Source organism: Cydia pomonella, chromosome 1 (assembly GCF_033807575.1).
Source record: "Cydia pomonella isolate Wapato2018A chromosome 1, ilCydPomo1, whole genome shotgun sequence".
Taxonomy (NCBI): Eukaryota; Metazoa; Arthropoda; class Insecta; order Lepidoptera; family Tortricidae; genus Cydia; species Cydia pomonella.
The window spans coordinates 20,124,313-20,143,796 of record NC_084703.1 but is presented as its reverse complement, the minus strand read 5'-3'; the positions used below and the strand labels follow the sequence as shown (position 1 = coordinate 20,143,796).

Genomic DNA, 19,484 nt, shown 5'->3' with positions numbered 1-19,484 from the left:
TTCCCCACACTTAGAACTGAAAACAATTTTTTTTTCATCAATCCCATACGTGTGGGGTATCTATGGATAGGTCTTCAAAAATGATATTGAAGTTTCTAATATCATTTTTTTCTAAATTGAATAGTTTGCGCGAGAGACACTTCCAAGGTGGTAAAATGTGTCCCTTCCCCCCCTGTAACTTCTAAAATAACAGAATGATAAAACTAAAAAAATATATGATATAAGTACATTACCATGCAAACTTCCACCGAAAATTGGTTTGAACGAGATGTTTTATTTAAACCGTCATAAATGGTACGGAACCCTTCATGGGCGGGTCCGACTCGCACTTGGCCGCTTTTTGAATATTACAAAAAGTTAACATGAAGTAATTGATTGAGGAAATTAATTACCAATTAATGTCATTGAAATTACATGTAATTGCAACTAATATAATTGCAATGAATATAATTCAATCTCATGGAATTAAACTACAGAAGTAATGAATTACGCCTAACACTGCTATGTAATTGTATACCTATAGATAGGTACCGAGAACCGTCCCGCTGCCGGACACAAAGGCCTTGAAAGGGGTTGGGCAGTAGCTATCACCAGCCCCATGCAGATACTTTTACAGCTACTAAATCAATTTGCTTTAAAAACAAATACACGGCCCGATTCGAAGAATGAGATACGATGACGATAAGTTCTGGTTAAGATAAGTTCTCAATTATTCGGGCAACCAATGTCACTTTGACGTTAGAAATATCGTAGATAAATCTTATTGGGATCACATCTGGAACGAACGAATTTTAACATGTCGTTTAGTTATCGATCTTTTAAGGATTCCCCATGATCTTAAACGTGTCTTAATCATTCTTCGAATCGGGCCGACAGGTGCAAAATATTAGCAAGGCGCGTTAGGTAGGTAAGTTATAATAACCTGAGATATTTGGATGAATAATTCACGTAGCGCTCCATAGTTCGTCTTTGAGTTTCTGCTCTTCCATTTCATTGCTCGACTTCAAACGGATATGAGATTTACAGCTAAGCGTTATTTTTGCTTGTAGACGTTAGGTGAGGATCTATGACAAACAATACTGCTGTTTTAAGTTTAAATAAAAAAGTAATCGGTGAGTTCCCTCTAAAATAAAAAAAATTGTAGCAATTTTCATATATATTGAGCGTAGTAAGGGACTCAAAAGCGCACGAGATGTAAATAACTTTGATCTCGTGTAGTACACAAACAATTTCACGTCAACAGTGAAAACATATTTGGAAGGTAAAAATACAACCTGAAAAAATGTAATCCGTCTTCATAACTATTTCACTCAAGGTATTCTAACAATTAAGTTACCGCAATAAAACAAAACGACAGAAATTTCAATAAAATAATTCGGAGATAATAACGAACATCAATTGACAGTTCACACAACTTTATGTAGAATTATTTACTTAGCGTAATAATTGCGTTAATTTTTATAAGTTAATTGTTTAATAACAAAATACGTAAAAAATAGTATTTTTATTACATTTTAAACTTTTAGTTCATTAATTAATTATTACGAATCAAAACTCGTAGGGTGTTTTGTAACGATGCGGTCTGACTTATTGCGGGGGTCTATTTATTATAATTATATTCCGTTGAATTACGTATAACGTAGCAAAATGCGATTTTGCTACGTTAAGCAGCAAAATTACCCTTGTTCGAGCTACTGACGTGAAAAACATATTGTTTAATTAATTGTGTTAGCCTCCATAGTACCGACAAGTTCATAATTAGGTATACATTTTTTCACCTTACCTATAATTGCAATAAGGTGAAAAATGTTAACATATTTATGAATTCGACTGTACTATACCCCCGCCTTACACGTTTTAAGTTCTGTAGACGAGTCGTCATACAGGTATGGGTTGTATTATCTATTTATTTTGCCCTGAACAACAAGCATAGTGCGCAAATCCTAACTGTATACCTACTTGTGATACATTTTTATCTTAGCTCGCAGCGGAGCGCATTATGCGCACACATGGAATATATTACCTAAACGCGAATCACATGCACGGTAAATTCCAACCTACAAAATTGGAAATCCTCCGTACCGATATTCACAAACATCAGGTAAGAGATTTCTTGGTTACATGCCCATAAGGTACCGATTTAAAACAATGGCTGCTCATCATACCTACGGTTTACCGAGATCATATCGGCAATATGTATAATCTTGTATTCTATGATATAGCCTATGTGTAAAATTCCTATTACATTCCTTCTTCATGTAAGACAAAGTATGAAATAACTTTTTCAATCACACTTTCTCGAAAAAGTTCTTATTTCATGCAGGTCTACTGAAGTACAAAAGCCTATTTTGTTCCCACGGGAGATATGGATTGTGAAAAAAAGCTATAACTCCCTAGGGAGTTATAGATTTTTTTAATGATGTCACTTTTTCATACAAACCAAGTAGCATAAATGAGTTTTACTTTTAAAATACTGACGTTTATAATTTAATATTATTGTTTATGTTTAAAATTAAATAATTTGATTAATTCAACAGCCGTTTAAAATATTTTTACATAATTATTAATCGTGGATGAATGCCGAATAGGTCTGTGCCCTTGATGCTAACCTGTCAAGAATTTACAAAATGGCGGACGCATGTTTTATATGTCACCGTATTTGAGAATTATTTCGTTTAAAATTTAGTTTTTTCTTCGCAAGTGATATGAAAAACATTGTGTGTAACTCCGGGGGTAAGAATATTGCAAACTCGGGTCTTTAATTCCCTCGTATCCTAATTTACGCTTACCCCCCTCATTGCACAATGTACTATTATTCTATATTTTATTCAATACCCAGCTGCCAATATTGGTTACGAAGTCTGTTACATGTCGGAATGTGTTTTGTTTGGGTTATGACCAGAATTACATTACTAATAATGTCATTCTTACGTTCGGTAATGATATTGCAAAACCTTGTTACACACTTGTGTAATAATATTCTACGTTATTCGATTGTGGCTTAGTAGCCACGGGTAGTTTAATATAATATTACGATACAAGTGCGAAAAATAGGACATTGACAACTAGTGGGGATAAATTAAAACACGACCGAAGGGAGTAAAAAATATAATAACTCGTAATTAGGTAAATTGAAATTAGTACATTGTGCAACGAGGGAGGTAAGTGTAATTTTGGAAGCGCGGATGGTAATATTCTTACCCCCGGAGTTACACACAATGTTATTCATCACACTTTCGAAGAAAAAACAAAATTTTAAGCGGAATTATTCTTAAACACGCTGACATTTCAAACATTCGTCCGCCATATTGATATTTGTTGACAGGTTAACCATCGAAGGCACAGAACTATTCCGCATTCAGCCACGATTGAAAATTAAATTGAACATATTAAATGATTAACAACAATATTTTTAAGGCCAAACTTATTTACGCTACTTGGTTTGTATGAAGGAGTGACATTATTTAAAAAAAAGTTATAACCCCCCGGGAACAATATAGGCCATTGTCGTTCAGTTCAGCGTGAAATAAGATATTTTTGCAAGCAAGCAAGTGTGATGAAATATATTTTACAGTACATATGGTGCTACTTTACCGCACTAGTGCGAAAATTAGCATATTATGTTACTGTGTCGAACATTTAAAGGGCCATAAGTACTGTAAAACTTTGTACGATACATGTGCGAATAGGTTATTCGCAACTCGTGTCGATTTAAAACACTCCCTTCGGTCGTGTTTTAATTTATCGCCACTCGTTCGAATTTCCTATTTTTCGCACTTGTATCGTAATGTACTATTACAGTACATATGGTGCTACTTTACCGCACTAGTACGATAATTAGCACATTTCGTAACTATGTCGAAAACTTAAAGGGCCATATGTACTGTAAAACGTTGTACGATTCACGTGCGAATAGGTAATTCGCAACTCGTTGCGAATTTCCTATTTTTCGGCCTTGTATAGTAATGTACTAATCCACGGTTCTTCGTCTGCTTCGTAAACACAATTAGGTATCTCATATTTTTTTAATTAGTTATAAAAGACGTCAGGTAAATTGGCAGCTGCCAACTCGAGGCGAGGCGGGCCAGGGCGGGCGGCTTGCGGGGAACGTGCCTCGCTGCGCACTGTAGGTAGATACTACATTTCTGCTCGTACTTATGCATTGCGTTGCGAGCATTTTATTTCTCGCGTCTCATTGTGAAACATCATTGCTTGGTCCTTATTTTTGTTTTCTTGGGATCACTATTTCGTAGAGACGGTCGAGAGTGAGCAACTGCTCAATAGATCAATTATGTTATTCATGATACTCAGTTTTAAAGCGTGATACCTATGCCACCCAAAATAGCCCATTTTAGTAATGAACTAATTTTGGAGTAGTTTAATACGTGTAGTGGAATCGACGTGAAGTCGACATACGATATATGGTTCGTGTCTAAATAAATAAATAAGCAAAATAATTACGAATTTCAGTACCTCATTTTTTCCCTGTTATGATTATCAAAATTAATAGCTGTTTAAAATAGTGTTTATATCCACTATTTTTTAAACGCAAACAACAAGGGCAAGTAATAGAATGCATGCAAACTTAAACATAAAAATTTGCTCAGAAGATATGAATTAAATTGTACTTATTTTGTAAGGTATAATGTTCAGTAAGTACCTAGGTATAACGTGCGAAATGAATGCATAATAGGTAACAATGCATAATTGTATTAAGTAACTACCTAGTACACTACCCAGGGTAAAGGCACCAGTAGTCAGCCTTTTTTCGAAATTTCTACGTTTTACATGATCATCCGGTCCGAGAACAAGTCTCCTACCGGATTCCAGAAGAGTAACGTCTGGTTCCCTAGTCGATTCGTCGGAATGTGTCCACGTGAGGCGGCGGCTGAAAGAGTGCCGTGCTAAGACCAACTTAAACCCTATATATATCAGTAAAAAAAATCTTATGGAGGGGATGTTTTTATTTCGCCATAACTTGTTTCACACAGCGATTTAAGATTTCCCGCCATACAAATTTTAGAATATGAAAAAACCTTTTAAATGAGATATGGCTTGTCATTATTGGTTTTTTGGCCAGAGTCCATATGAATCTAGGCATCCTCCTTTGACCACTTCCCCATTTCTGATTAAGCTGAAAATTTGCATACATTTGTAAGTCGGTGGACAGTGCAATATTATGGTACCATTGACCTGATCTGATGATTGAAACAGGAGGTGGCCATAGGAACTCTGTGATGAAACAACGCAACTTAATTGTGTTTAGGGTTTTTAGAATTGTCTTGATGAGTATCTGTTAGTTGTCTGTGGAAAGAAAAGTACAGTCAGCGATAAAAGCTTGTACAAAAAAAAATAGTTTTGCCCCAAACTCCTTTTTAGGGTTCCGTAGCCAAATGGCAAAAAACGGAACCCTTATAGATTCGTCATGTCCGTCTGTCTGTCCGATTATGTCACCGCCACTTTTTAGTTCTAGTCATATTTAAACGCGTAGGTATGCTTTTTGGCTTGATTAAACTTTATATTATATAGTAATTAAAAGAAGCTTTAGCTACATTCTGGGATGCCACATGCATTGACACCCTCGCGCCGTCTCACCTTCCGGATACCAAAAATGATGCTGGTCACGCCGCGTCCATGGCAGAAGACCTCAAACGCCGCAAATATGCCTCCCTCGGCAGTAGTTATATTTTTGAGGCGTTTGGGGTCGAAACGCTGGGGCCGTGGGGGTCAAGTGCGCGCCGGCTGTACAAAGACTTAGCGACGCGCCTTATATACGCCACATCAGGTGACCAGAGGGCTGGCCAGTATTTTGCTCAACGCGTTAGCATTGCCATTCAACGTGGCAATGCGGCCAGCCTTCTGGGCACACTGCCCATCGGCAGTGACTTGGAGGACGTGTTTTATTTATAGGACCTTTATTTTAAGTTTATTTATAGTTTGTATTATTATTTTTAAGTTTATGTATAAGTTATTGTTCCAAACTTTGTGTCATGTTTAGCTATATTCGTATTTGAGGGACATTAAACGCGTCATATGAAGTAAGGAGGGGAGGGGAAGGGTTCTGAAAAAATCACGAATGAATGATCTCGACTTACAATATATGACTCGCGCCAAATCAATACATATGTCATAGTCATAGTCATTTATCTATAATATTATAAAAATTACATGTCAGGTTATTAATCAAATGCATTATTCAGTTGCAATATAACATTCAATGTATGATGTGACAGAGTATTATATGACAGAGGTGCATAATATGTATACCTAATAGAATATTATACTCTAATCAATAGTTCCGTCGCACACTTCGTCGTCGCCCTACATCAATACATATGATATGAGAAGCCCGGATGACGGCAGCAAAAATGCACTTTTCCTAGTGCTTAATTAAATATCGACTATTCTATCGTTCTATCGACATCCATACGAATAATTTTCGAATTAGAAATTTATTGATTAAACTCATAATCTTACATGCCAGGTTATTACACAATATTACATCAGGATTCAGGTACCTAGGTAAGCTTACATTATATATTATTTCAGTTAAGTAATTAATACAATATTATCATACTAACGGGAATGATCGTAATATATTAAATAAGAGTGACAGTTCTAGATAGATACTATTCTAATAACTTACAAACCTCTTTCATATCATATTTGCTTATCGCAATTATAAACAACCGCTATCTGACATTGACTCAAGTCAATCAGTTTAAATATCGTCCAAAAGTTGAAAGTGTCAAGATTACGTTTACATCCTCAAGGTAATTATAACATAACTCTATTCACAATAAATATCAGAATGTGTTGAAGAAAAACGTTGGCGTTTTTACTTTTAAAATCTTAAATAATTTGATATCTGGAAAAGAAATGGAACTGCGTAGTACAGAAGTAATTCATAACCACTATGAATTATTTAAATTTGCTCCAATTACAGTACATTTAGAACGGTCCTTTAGTTGGCTGAAATGGATTTTATCACCAAGGCAAAGAAGTTTAAATCGGAAAATTTAGAAATAATGTTAATTGTATATTATAAAAATTACATAAAATATTAAAAAAATACAATCAGTTCATTTTAATTTTGTTTACAACTATAATATTTCTGAATTTCATAACGGTTCTAGTACATCGTGCTTTTTTATCGACATCGACGTATAAAATGTGTGTCCTCGCACTATTGAGACGTCAACACATAATTTCTCCCATCATCCGGGCTTTAACATATGACAGAGGTGCATATAATAGAATACTCTAATCAATATATAGTTCCGTCGCTATCGGTTGTTAGATCGCAGTGATCAATTGTGGTCAAATTGTTACATATGTGTTCCTTTAATTCTAATAACCTAAATGTTAATTTAAGGAAGTAAGAAAAAAATTATTATGTTGCTAATGAAGCCACAATAAATAAGTTACAACTTTACATTCCCAAAAGCGGCAAAGAGAGAGAGAGAGAGTTACTTATCCTTGCAATGAGAGCAGTGATTGTTATCTCCGAACATTACCCGAGATACAGGCGGCGCGTTCGGCCGCACGAGTTGCTCTGAATTTTAATGATGATAACCCCCAGTGTTCTTGGCTGGGGTCTGGCGCCTGGCGCCTGGGGCCCGCTGACCCACTTGTTTTACATCGCTCAGTTGCAACCGGGGCTATCAACATTTCATGTATAACAAAGTAACGACTTGCTATTTCATTAAATACGAATATACCTAAGCATAAACAAAAGTGAATGGCATATAATGTATATTAGACTTTTGGTTTTACTGATAGACTTCGATAATAATTTAAAATAATTGAAATATAAGTACACAGTTCAACACGCAATGGTAAACTGTAACATTTTTTTAATCTCTAAAGGCCTCTTCATCATAATGCAGAAAAATTAAGAATTTCACCTCGGCGTGAGAGATAATATTTATTAGCGTTTAAAGTCGATGATTATTTTTCTGGGTATTATTTTGATAGAAAATTTGTCATAAAAAAAAGCTTTTGTACTTACGTGAAGACTTCAGAAAACGCCTGTGTATGGGACCACGGTAGACAACTTCATGGAATGCCCTTTAAGGCGAACAAAACCCTATAAGAACCTCAGTACGTCGATACCCTCTATAAGACCAAAACTCGTTAGCACGAAACTTTTTAGCGTTTACCTTGAGATTCCTACTGTGAGTATCTAGGTTCCGCTGTAACTGTAAAACATCACAAATCAAATTCAAAATGAATGCTTTTAAATATATAGATATCATTCAAAAATTAGGTGAAACTCAATTCTAACAACCAACACGAGGATACAACTCAAGATTTGAAACTTAAATAACTCTTTGTATATATTACTGTATATTAAAATTTGGAAACCTAGTATGAATTACTTACAAGTTTTATAAAACTATAAAAATTATGCTTAGTTTTTTAATAATTAGTTTAAAAAATATAACTTTGTATTTTGTTCGATTATAATCTTTCTAATAACCTGTATCTATCTAAGGGCAATAAGAGCAACAAGCAAAACAGGGTTTTTGGAGTTTATTGGGACCGTGCGAAGTGCATGGTGGGGGTAAGTAAAGCGATCCCAGCGCATAAGGTGGTAAAAATTTGAACTAACTGCGGATAGCGTCTTTAACATTTAGTACAATTATATGGCTCGAAATGAAACTTTGATTTACGATTACTCCTGAAATATTCATTTAAATTGTATGGTGTAAGGGACCATTGTAAGCTGTATGAAATGCTTAATGTAACTAACGTATTTATTTTGATAATTGTTAATAATGTATCCATGTAAATAGCTTTGCAAATGCCACATATTACGTGACCTTTTTCTAGACGTTACGAATATGTATAGTAAGTTATCCTTAAAAGATAGACATTTAACATCGCGGACTTTTTTGTAGACCTATGAATAAGAAACAACCCCACCATACATTGTGTTGTTATAGCTCAAACGGATTAGGCAGCGTTCTCGATGAAAGCTCCTAGCCAGCGTGATTTCTTCCGACAACATCGTTATATTTCAAACAATTTACACAAAACAAAACCTTAAGAAGTTATATACTTAAGCCTTCCTCAAGAATCACTCTATTGATAGATGAAAGTCGTATGAAAATCCGTTGAGTAGATTTAGTTTTGAAGTAGTTTTATAAGATGTAGTGAATTGACGTTTTCCCCTAGACTTGCGGACACTAGGTTGCGTGACAGTCGTGCACGCTCCCAATACACCGTCAATTCTGCCTCCACAGGTATCTTTGCAGAAACATACATTTTAAACAATTTCTTCTTCTTCCTTCAGCCAGTATGAGATTTATGCTAACACTACTATTTTTGGAAGAAAATAATTTAAATTGTGATTTCTAAGTGTCTACACCAAGTCTTAGGATTAGTTGCCAAGCGGACCCCACACTCCGATGTGCCTTGGCAAAAGCCGGTTAATATTTAATAAAACTTTGCCACTCTTATGGAGACAATGCACCTTTATACCTAATTCACTTTGTGAAGAAAAAGAGAGCATTGACGAGCTGGTGCGGTGAAAATAATATTTACTAGTCTGTTAACATTCGATTCATCATCGTGCCCGAGACACGCCATTCTGTTATGTTATTTTGTTCATGTTTAGTACATACTTAATACTTTACTATTATTTACAAAGATTTGGCCACGCAAAAGTAAAAGTAACTTTTAATTACTTGCGTAAGTAACGATATAATACTTATTATGGGTAGAAATTTGGTCTGTATTGACAATTTTAGACTACAAATTTCATAAATATAGTAAATAGTTAAACAGAATGAATTATACATATTTGCAAACATTAAAATAATTTTATATTTACGAATAGGTGTTCGTGGATATGGACGTATTCTATTCGGCGCCTGTGGAGCCGATGGCGGGGCTGAGTGATGATACCGTCAGCCGCAACAGCGACGTCGGCTCCATGCGGGCGTCCGCGCACAGTTCCGCACAAGGCTCCGCGCACGATTCGCTCGCCGGCTCCGCGCACAGCTCCGCCAATTCCGACCTAGACGAAGAAAATGCTTTGGGAGACATCCAGCGTCACATAGACATGTTGGAACGCTCTTTACAGAAGAAGGAAACCATTCTCGATATAGACTCGGGCGACGAGTCTCGAGCCCGCAAGTTGAAGACCGTTGGCAAACGTATACTCAGGTGAGTCAAGCCATACAGTATACTAATATCGTAGGTAACGAAAATATTGTTTACTTAAACAGTCTAGCTGGCCATTCGTGAAAATATAAAGCTTGATACTTAGGCTGTCTTCAAGAAGAATCATACTAAAAATACGTACATTCATTTTTAATTTTCCAACACTACTTTTCTAATACAAACTAATACGCAATATATAAACTAGTACGCAATTCGGTATAAGAATTATATTGCATTCTGTAGGGAAGTTCATATCTAGATCTTTTATAGGCGGGGGTTCTCCATGGGTTCTGAGAAGGTAGTGAGTATAGCAGAGTGCGATCGCAAAAGGCCGTCGACGTTCAAGAGCGTGCGCAGCCTGATACGGCTGGGCGCGCGCGGGCGGGCGCGCGGCGCCGGCGCCTGCACCGACGAAGAGCGCGGCCTACTCGAGCCCGCGCCCGAGCCCGAGCGCCCGCCAAGCCAGACCTCCGTGTCCTCCGACGAGCTGCTAGTCGACACGCGCTCGCCCACCGACACCCCGAAGCTCAAGAAAATGTATGTACTCTAAGTATGCCTTAGAACCTAACTGCACTCATTTTGAATAAGCTACGAGGGGTGGGTGGAACGTAATCTACCTCACTATGATAGAAAAGATGTAACTGGATACTTCATTTTTATTTTGCTATTTTAATCTCTTTCTTTTCATCATTTTGTCAAATAATTACATCAAACCTTTAAAAAAAATCTTTTGGTGTTTCTTCAAAATATACGTTCACTGCGGCTATAATCTCATCATCAGTTTAAAATCTGTGCCCCCTGAGATCGTTCTTTATGAGTTAGAACAGGAAAAAGTCACAGGGATCTGGACTGTAAGAGAGATGGTCGATGGCGTCGAAGCCATTTTTGGCCATGGCTATGGTGTGAGCCGTATGCACAGGTACCTGCATTGTCGTGTAAAATCAGAACTCAGTAAAGTAAATTTGCGTAATAATCAGTATTCATTATAGCACAATCGGAATAGAATAAACCTCGAAATCTCCTGAAATTTGGTATGTAAGGCCTGTACCGAATAAAAACCGTGAATTTCAAGCCGCTGTCATTTTGTTTCTAAGCAAGATGACTACGGCTTTCTTGGCCGCAATAAAAAGTCTTATTATTATATTATATATTCCAATATAAATAATTCTGATTTTACGCTGTTGGACTTTACACCGGCAAATAGAAGAGATCAATCTGAATCTGAAAATTGGTATTTTCCAAATACCAAGAAAATTTGCAACACCCTACATGCGTGATTTTGAAACACTTAAAATTACCTCTAAGTTTCGTGCATTTCATAATAAATAACTAATTTAGTATGTTGTCTCTTGAACAGAGGCTTCGAAGCGTAAGATCTCTAGGAACAAGTGAGCCTGGGCCCATCACACAGATTGCTAATAGAATTTGCGAAAACGAAGCACACCTGTCATAATTATCATAAAAACTGGGGTAGATATGCGGCTAAAGTGCAACAAACTACGATAAAAGTCAGTTCAATTCTTCATACGAAGGTTAGGATAGCTAAAGTAACAGAAAATATGTGTTACTTAATTCTAGGCCAAGTCGAAAATCATACAATTTTCTTCGTACAAATATCGCATTTAGTAGTTGACATAGAATAGAGTAAGAGCTCCAAACGTCTTGCAGTGCCGTTCTCTCAACTATTATTTGGTTTGAATCAAAAGTGTATTAAAAGAGAAGAATGAAACAGCCAAAAAACCTTAACGATTCCAGCAGGTGATGGGCTAATGCAGGCAAATATGGAAAACGGGTTCGTAAAAAGCTGCCACTGAATGCGCTAGGAAGAAGCTGCCTATCACTCCTACAGAACAAATATTATATAAAAAAAACTGTCAATTATCTAAATTAAAAGTCGCTTTTTATTGCAGTTATTCTAAAAACCATAGTTTGTTCTTAATTGCATCAGTTTTTTTCCCTTATTCATGTCCTTATCACTTACTTAATTTTATTATTAGTTTAAATCTGTTTTTGTAATCACAATATTGAGCCCTAAACATGTTTATTCCATCAATTTTAGTAAAATTTGTATCGCATAGGTAGGACTCGTGTACCGATTACGGATCTACTGATGTCTATTTTATTAAAATCTGTTCTATAATTTAGGTGCTAGAAGAAAAAATATAACTAAATAATAAAATGTGACTTAATATTCGGAGTCCTCTCAAGGTGGCTCTACTGATTATTCTTTAATAAAACAAGTGTAAACAGGTCGTGAAGGGCAAAAGAAATTTACCGATGTGTCATTTTTTTTAAATCCGGCAAGTATCCTTAGCTACAGGTTGTACTGAATAATCAGTACTTAAACCAATAACTGATATACAACCCCATAACTGATATAGATCCTGTACAAATGTATAGACAATAGTGAAACTCATATTCTTCCGAGTTTCCTTTTAAGAAAATGTCCCCTGGAAGTGTATATAAGCACTAAACCTAGATTCAGCAAGTACTTTCTAACAAGTTGTGGTTTTTATCGCAAAGATATCTCATTTTTGTGTAGAATTTAATAAGCTTTAATGTTTTCGTACAACATATTTTCCTAGATAACGTTGATTTTAAGTAAAACGCGAAGTTCTCCAGGATTGTACACATTTTCCAAGGTGGCTGTGATTCCTCAAGGTTCCCAAATGACAAATGGTATGGACATGAATAAGGGGCCTTTAATTTACCAATTTTCAGGACTGTCCAAGAGATTTCGAGGTTTGTTCTATTCCGATTGTGCTATTATCGATTTCTTAGGCAGTTAAATTAATAAGTAATGTACCGTCCAAAAACTAGTCACAACTTTGCTAGCCAATGGAGAAACCTTTTGTACTTCCGAGGAGGCTTTTGGTGATGCCTGTTTACTTGCCCCATTGTCATATCCAAGTCTTATCACAGGGACAATCCTGGAAATAAATTATTTTTCTTTCCTGTGACTTATGTCTTAAAACTCTTAATACCATTTGACAATACCATTTGACACGTCTGTCTTTATCTAACGCGGTCATCATTTTGGGGACCCAATGGGCACTAACCTTAGGCGTGTTCAAATAGCCATGAATTATTTCATTTACCCGTTCCTTACTAATGCACACATCTTTATCTATCTCCCAATGTTTCACTCGTCGGTCTTCGAGAAATATGTCTATTTTTCACCTTGGTCTCAATTTCTTCTATCTTCCAGGCTTTCGTGGCCTGATTTAAATGGCTTACACCAGAAGTTAATAACGTGTGCGGTGTGAAATTAGGACATGGTTTTGAACATGTAAAAAGTAAAAAAAGAAATGAACTGAAACTGCCAATTTAAAGTCTATATAAGTATCTGTCAATTTAAGGATGACTCACGCCAGAGCGGGCCGGGGCGGGCAGGAGCTTCCCGCGCTTAATTCATTTTCTAGGGAAAGCACCACATGATCATCGATCAACCGTCATATAAAATTACGTGTCGGACGCCTCGGCCCGGGCCCGTGAGTCATCCTTGATCCGGTAAATTTCATGAGCATTGCATCCTTTTTCTTGAAATTATGGTCAATTATGAACACAGTCGCGAAACTGTATGTAATTTATCCAGTACTATTTCCTTATGGCCGAAAGTAAAGATAGTGGAACATATTGTGGAACAAAGTTACAGTTGAAGATTAGTTTTATTTTTATTTTATTTTCTTTATTTGGAAAAAAAAACAGACATATATATATGCAGATGATATAAAAAAGAGGATATTGGTTTTTACAAACTACATCCTGAGACAATGCTCATTCAAATTTATGAACTAATAATATTTAAGTGGCATTGTCCTCGGATTGAGGTATAAAATGTGAGGTAAAATGGGTACTAAACTAATATTGGTACACTGACGACAATATTAGTAGTTACAGTGATGTCAAGATTCAAAGTTATAACATTCAAAACTCGAACAATTATTGGAAATATATCCTGAAGGACGGTATGTGTCGAAATTTGTCGGGCATGCCACCGTCCTGGAGAGTCACTCAGGCATATCAATATCCCCCTTAATGAGAATCTCGTGAAGACCGAGAAGGACGGATCCATCAGTAAGTACCTAGACTTGGCTCACGAGATAATCGCCATGTAGGATGTTGATTCGACGATCATTGTCCCGATAGTCGTTTCAGCGAACGGTCTGATAGCGAAGAGTCTCGACCAACACCTTGAGATACTCTCGCTAGGTGGTTGGGTCAAGGGTAAGATGCAGAAGGCGGTGATCTTGGACACGGCGCGGATAGTCCGGTGGTTCCTCTCTCTGTAACTCTGACCACCGGCAGCTTGGGCCCTGCCCCGCTACTGGCGGTACCCTAAATTTATTTTCGTTTTTTTTTATTCATATTATAAAATACCTAACCTAAGACTCAAGATAAATAAAGAGAATAATATAGGACTAATTATATATTGGGCCAAAAATGCCTAGTTAAGATAAAATAAACTTTGAGGCAGTACATAACGCTTCATAACAGCTAACAAGGATGTAGTTCGTGTTAGGTTAGGTTGGAGCACGGAAACCAATATGTTCTAGCAGTTCTGGACAGTTATAATGACCCCTACATATGTTGAACAAGGCAATAGCATCTCGGGCGTTACGTCTGTTAGTCTAGAGTTTTAAGTTTGTACCGTTCAAGGGGCTTGTCGTATGACAATGGGGCAGTTAGTTAAACAAGTTAGTTTTCTGGAAGAGGTCGATTAAAAAAAATAAGGCCCGCCGAGTCACAAAATCTTACAGATAGGACACGAGAACATTCAAATGTGGCAGTAAAACTGGTTAAAAATATCTTCAAATATTGGGCATGGGCAAATGTTTAAGAAAAGTTAAGCCTACCGTCTCCGAAAATAAAAAAAGAACTCTGAAAATGCGGGTACGTCCTTTGGTCAAAAATTTAAAAAATCTGCTGTTTTTGCAACATGAGATTCATGGGGGACTAATCATGTCACGTAAATAAAATGTATGGCAAGGTAACTATTATTATGAGAACACCAATGGCCCAACGGACGTGAATGTGAAATATGTTAAGCGGACGAAGATTCCTAAGTTTTCCTAAAGAAGATACAATTGATTGATATGTTGTCGTAGCCCGTAGCACATCCTAGCGGTCCGATTCGAAGAATTATTAAGACACGTTTAAGATCTTTAAAAGATCGATAACTATACATGTCAAAATTGACGTTTATTTCGATTCCGCTGTGATTCCAATAAGATCTATCGATGGGGTCCCAGCGCGCACAAGTTTTTTGGAGAAATCGCGAAACATCTGGTTGACGTAACTGGCGACCGAAGAGTTGGCGGCTTCCTCGCACAACGTATCAGTATTGCGATACAACGAGGAAATGCCGCCGGCATCCTTGGTATATGCCCCATCCATGCCCCACGGGCCTATTTTAGATATAAGCTAGTTATAGTAATCATCTGTATACATATATCCATTTTGTATATTGTTATTGTAAATAAAGAATCAGCAATTCTACGATATTTCTAATGTCAAAGAGACATTGGTTGCCCGTATCGAGCTGTTTCTGTCAATTATACGACATATAAACCAAAGATATAAACGACAACTAAATGAGTTCTTATCTAAACCAGAACTTATCGTTATCGTATCTCATTCTTCGAATCGGGCCGTAGAACGGCTCTGCCTGCGTAGTCAACATGCCAATTGTTAACGCTTCATAGCGTACCTATATAGTAATCTATCACTCTTCCATATTAGTGCGACAGTGACAGTTGCGTTTCGTTTGCTACGGAGCGTTAACTATTGGCATGTTGACTACACGGGTTGGTTCGGGCCGAGGCGACTGACACTTTGTTTACTTTCTATAGAACACGTAATGTTTTCTATAGAAAACGAAGTGCCGGATGCCTCGGCCCGGACTCAGACCATTCCAACGAGAATCATCCTTTACGCGCGCATGAAGCATGCATGCTTCCCTACTATAGCGGCACTCGAATCTTTGAATCCTTCCTCCCATATTTATTTGTTATTCATATGTTCACGCAGCGTTCACCTGCGCCAAAATATAAATACTAGCAAAATGTGTTGTTATCAACTTGCAAGTTCATTTGGTTTTAATGTAGTCGCAGTGCCTTGGATACGGCGGGAGCTTCGGCGCTGAAGGCGGCCGACTTCCAGGTGTGCGTGACGGTGATCGAGGCGCGGCAGCTGGCCGGCCTGAACATGGACCCGGTCGTGTGCGTGCAGGTCGGCGACAGCCGCAAGTACACCAGCGTCAAGGAGAGCACCAACTGCCCTTATTACAACGAGGTAAGGTGGCCTAAAAGTTCATGCTAAACGTAGGACATTAGCACCGCACCTGTAGGTGACGGTCGCCTACAGGAACATCTACGATAGCTCAAAAATAAAAAAGGTCTGATTTTACAAATGGATCTTATTAATAGGTTCTCACAAGTTATAGTTTTACGATCAACTTAAGCACTTAGGTTTACGTTCACTTATTTCGGGTCCGGAATGGCGACTGACTGGCTTTTTCCAGTCCACCCATATTTGTATGTTTTAGCGGCATAAATTTGGGCCAATCACAGGCAAGGATTAGCGCCGCTAATAATTAACTAACGCGAGCGGTTTAGCGTCTGTGATTGGTCCACGTTGCTGCGAAAAAATGCACAAGTTTAGACGTATTTTCCTACATTTTGTCTTTCCATTTGGTAGTTATCTAGGCTTCCTACTTCGAGCTAAATCGTGGGGTTATATAACTATATGTTTTTAGAAGAGTCTAATTAAGTTCTATAAGCTTGCAATAGTTTAAACGAGCGCATGATTACGGTTTAGCTACAAAGTACAGATTTAATGAGCCAAATCTGTCAGTTCGGCACGTGTTATGCATATTATCTCATCCTACGGTTCAAGGAGAGAGGTGAAAGTCTAGATTTTACCTAGATCATAACCGTTACCTTTTTCCACAATGATACCCATACGTACTTTTACCCGCAGGTTCAGGCTTGAAGTAGGTATGAGTACCAAAGATTTTCCCCAATTATTTTGGGGAAATTTACCATTCCTATGTATTACCTGTCTAGCTCACATTCTCTCGCTCTAACCACGTAATATAAAGTATAGGCATAATCGGGCTCATTATTTCATGACTGGGATAAAGAAAGGTTCTAGGGCTTATTCTGAATTAACGGTTCAGTTTAGGTCTTAATTTACATTACAACTTAGACATAATACATAGTCTACCTAGGTCTTAGGCTACCTACGTTGATAAAGATCTTTATTGTTGCTATTACAACTTAAGTAAGGAATTTATAACTTAGGGTTATCTACGGAATAATAACATACATTCGATTGCGTGTCGGCTGTCGCCCACAGCTGTTGTTAGATACAGTTCTACTCCCAATGATGCTGGAGCCAGGGATCTGTTTGGCAACATCTCGCGGGCCGGACCGTAGACTGTCGCGTTGGGTGTCCGCGGGCCGGATTGGAACGCCTTGCGGGCCGGAATTGGCCCGCGGGCCGGGGTTCGGAGACCCCTGCCCTAAAGGATGACTTATTGGATTGGACAATAATGCATTAACGTTCTTTATTTCTAAAGAAAAGTTAAATGATAAAGTCCTTTTTTTAGGAAATTATTGTTTTCCTTTAAAAAATATCAACCCTTTTTTTACACCCTTGAGGGATGTATTTAGAGATATAAACTAAATCTATTTCTATACCAAATTTTAACTAAATCGGTCCGGTGGTTTAAGCGTGAATAGGTAACAGACATACAGACACACATTTATAATATTACTATGGATTTTGCTAGTCAGAATGCGTTAACGATAAGATCCAATATGAAAGTTCTCTAAGATGAATTTCTCTAAATTAGTAAGCTTAGAATGTTTACTCCATACATTGATAAGAACCCATTTACTTACCTAATAAGTTTTAAGCGAATTTAAAATTTATTGATAGTAAGTTCTGTCATGCTCCACATACCTACAACTTAATATTAATAAGTAAATATAGGTAATCATGTGATAATGTATAGAGGGAGCACTCTAAGCTTACCTACTTACTTATTTGTCTATGATGAAAGTTAATTATTTTTTAAGCATTACGTCATAATTTACTAACATCTAACTTAAAAATAAGAGAAGAGCCTCAGAAATGTACATGTCCGTACCTGGGGCTAAAGAGGTAAAACAAAACAACTTGTTGTCTGTCCTTACATGTTGACATCGTTCTGACACGAATCCACAGTCAGTGTTGTTCATGCCTACGTTCTGGCTCCTTTATCTACGTTCCTAAAAATAGATTGACATCGATAATGTCAAACAACCAAACCTATTTCAGCACTGCGGAAACGGAATTGCGCGCCCTTTGTGAAACGCCCTTTTGTGAAGCCCATTTAGTAACCTTGTGTGAAAACAGCTCGCACGCAGTAACAACCCGAGGTTCGTTTTAAATTCACTCCCAACTCCGCGTAATTTATGATACTCGCTCTGACATAATGATTAATCCTAAGTAAATATTTACCCAGATGAATTTAATATTTATTACATATTCCTGCCGCCACGAATAGGTACCCATCATATGTACTCATTTAAATATACTAGGTATATGTCAATATCTAAAACTTTGGGTATGTAATTTCATTTGCTATAAAATGGTGTAGAACATGACTTCGTTACTTGGCGTGTGCCATAATAAGTTTAATCATTTATCAAACACTAACATTTTACTTTTATTTCAGTATTTCGTCTTTGATTTCCACATGCCTCCAATAATGCTGTTCGACAAGATCATTACTCTGTCGGTAAGTTTTATTGAATTTACATTTTATAACAATATAGATACAGAGTCCAGCAGCAGATTTCCTATTCAAATTCAAAGTCTAATAATTTTTGTGAGAAAGAAGTAGGGAGGAGGGGGAGCTGAGCAGTGTGCAGCGTGCATATGCTATTGAGGCGTATAGTATCATTCGTATCTAACCAACAACGGCTATTCACGGAGTAACGCAAGGCGTTATTTTTCATTGATTTCGGAATATGAGGAAAAGTTTGAAGACAAATTGACCGTACGGTTACAGTTTACGGTACAGTTTAATTTGTAATGGTTAATTTTCAATATGGTCAATTCTAATTAACGTTCGGCCAACATTGGTGTACACATCGAAGGTGGACATTTACAAAATGTGATTTTTAAATAATTAAATCCCCATTCATTCTCTTTTTATAAATTTAAATAGGAAGTGTCGGTTTAAATGGTTTAGTTTTTTAAATCAAATTTTAAATGGGGTATCTGCCACTGGACATCATGTATTTTACCACTTCATTCAAATC

The 19,484-nt window shown here is 37.1% G+C and overlaps 1 protein-coding gene across 2 annotated transcripts in view; it reads left to right on the top strand.

Moving 5' to 3' along the window:
- Window positions 1-19,484, top strand: part of LOC133526788 (otoferlin-like) — a 111,034-nt gene that overhangs the window by 45,580 nt on the left and 45,970 nt on the right. For both annotated transcript variants that reach the window (XM_061863550.1, XM_061863561.1), the window contains exons 4-7: window positions 9,845-10,173; window positions 10,441-10,707; window positions 16,278-16,464; window positions 18,896-18,958. In XM_061863550.1, the coding sequence (XP_061719534.1) occupies window positions 9,845-10,173; window positions 10,441-10,707; window positions 16,278-16,464; window positions 18,896-18,958 (846 nt within the window). The remainder of the gene's footprint in view (window positions 1-9,844; window positions 10,174-10,440; window positions 10,708-16,277; window positions 16,465-18,895; window positions 18,959-19,484) is intronic.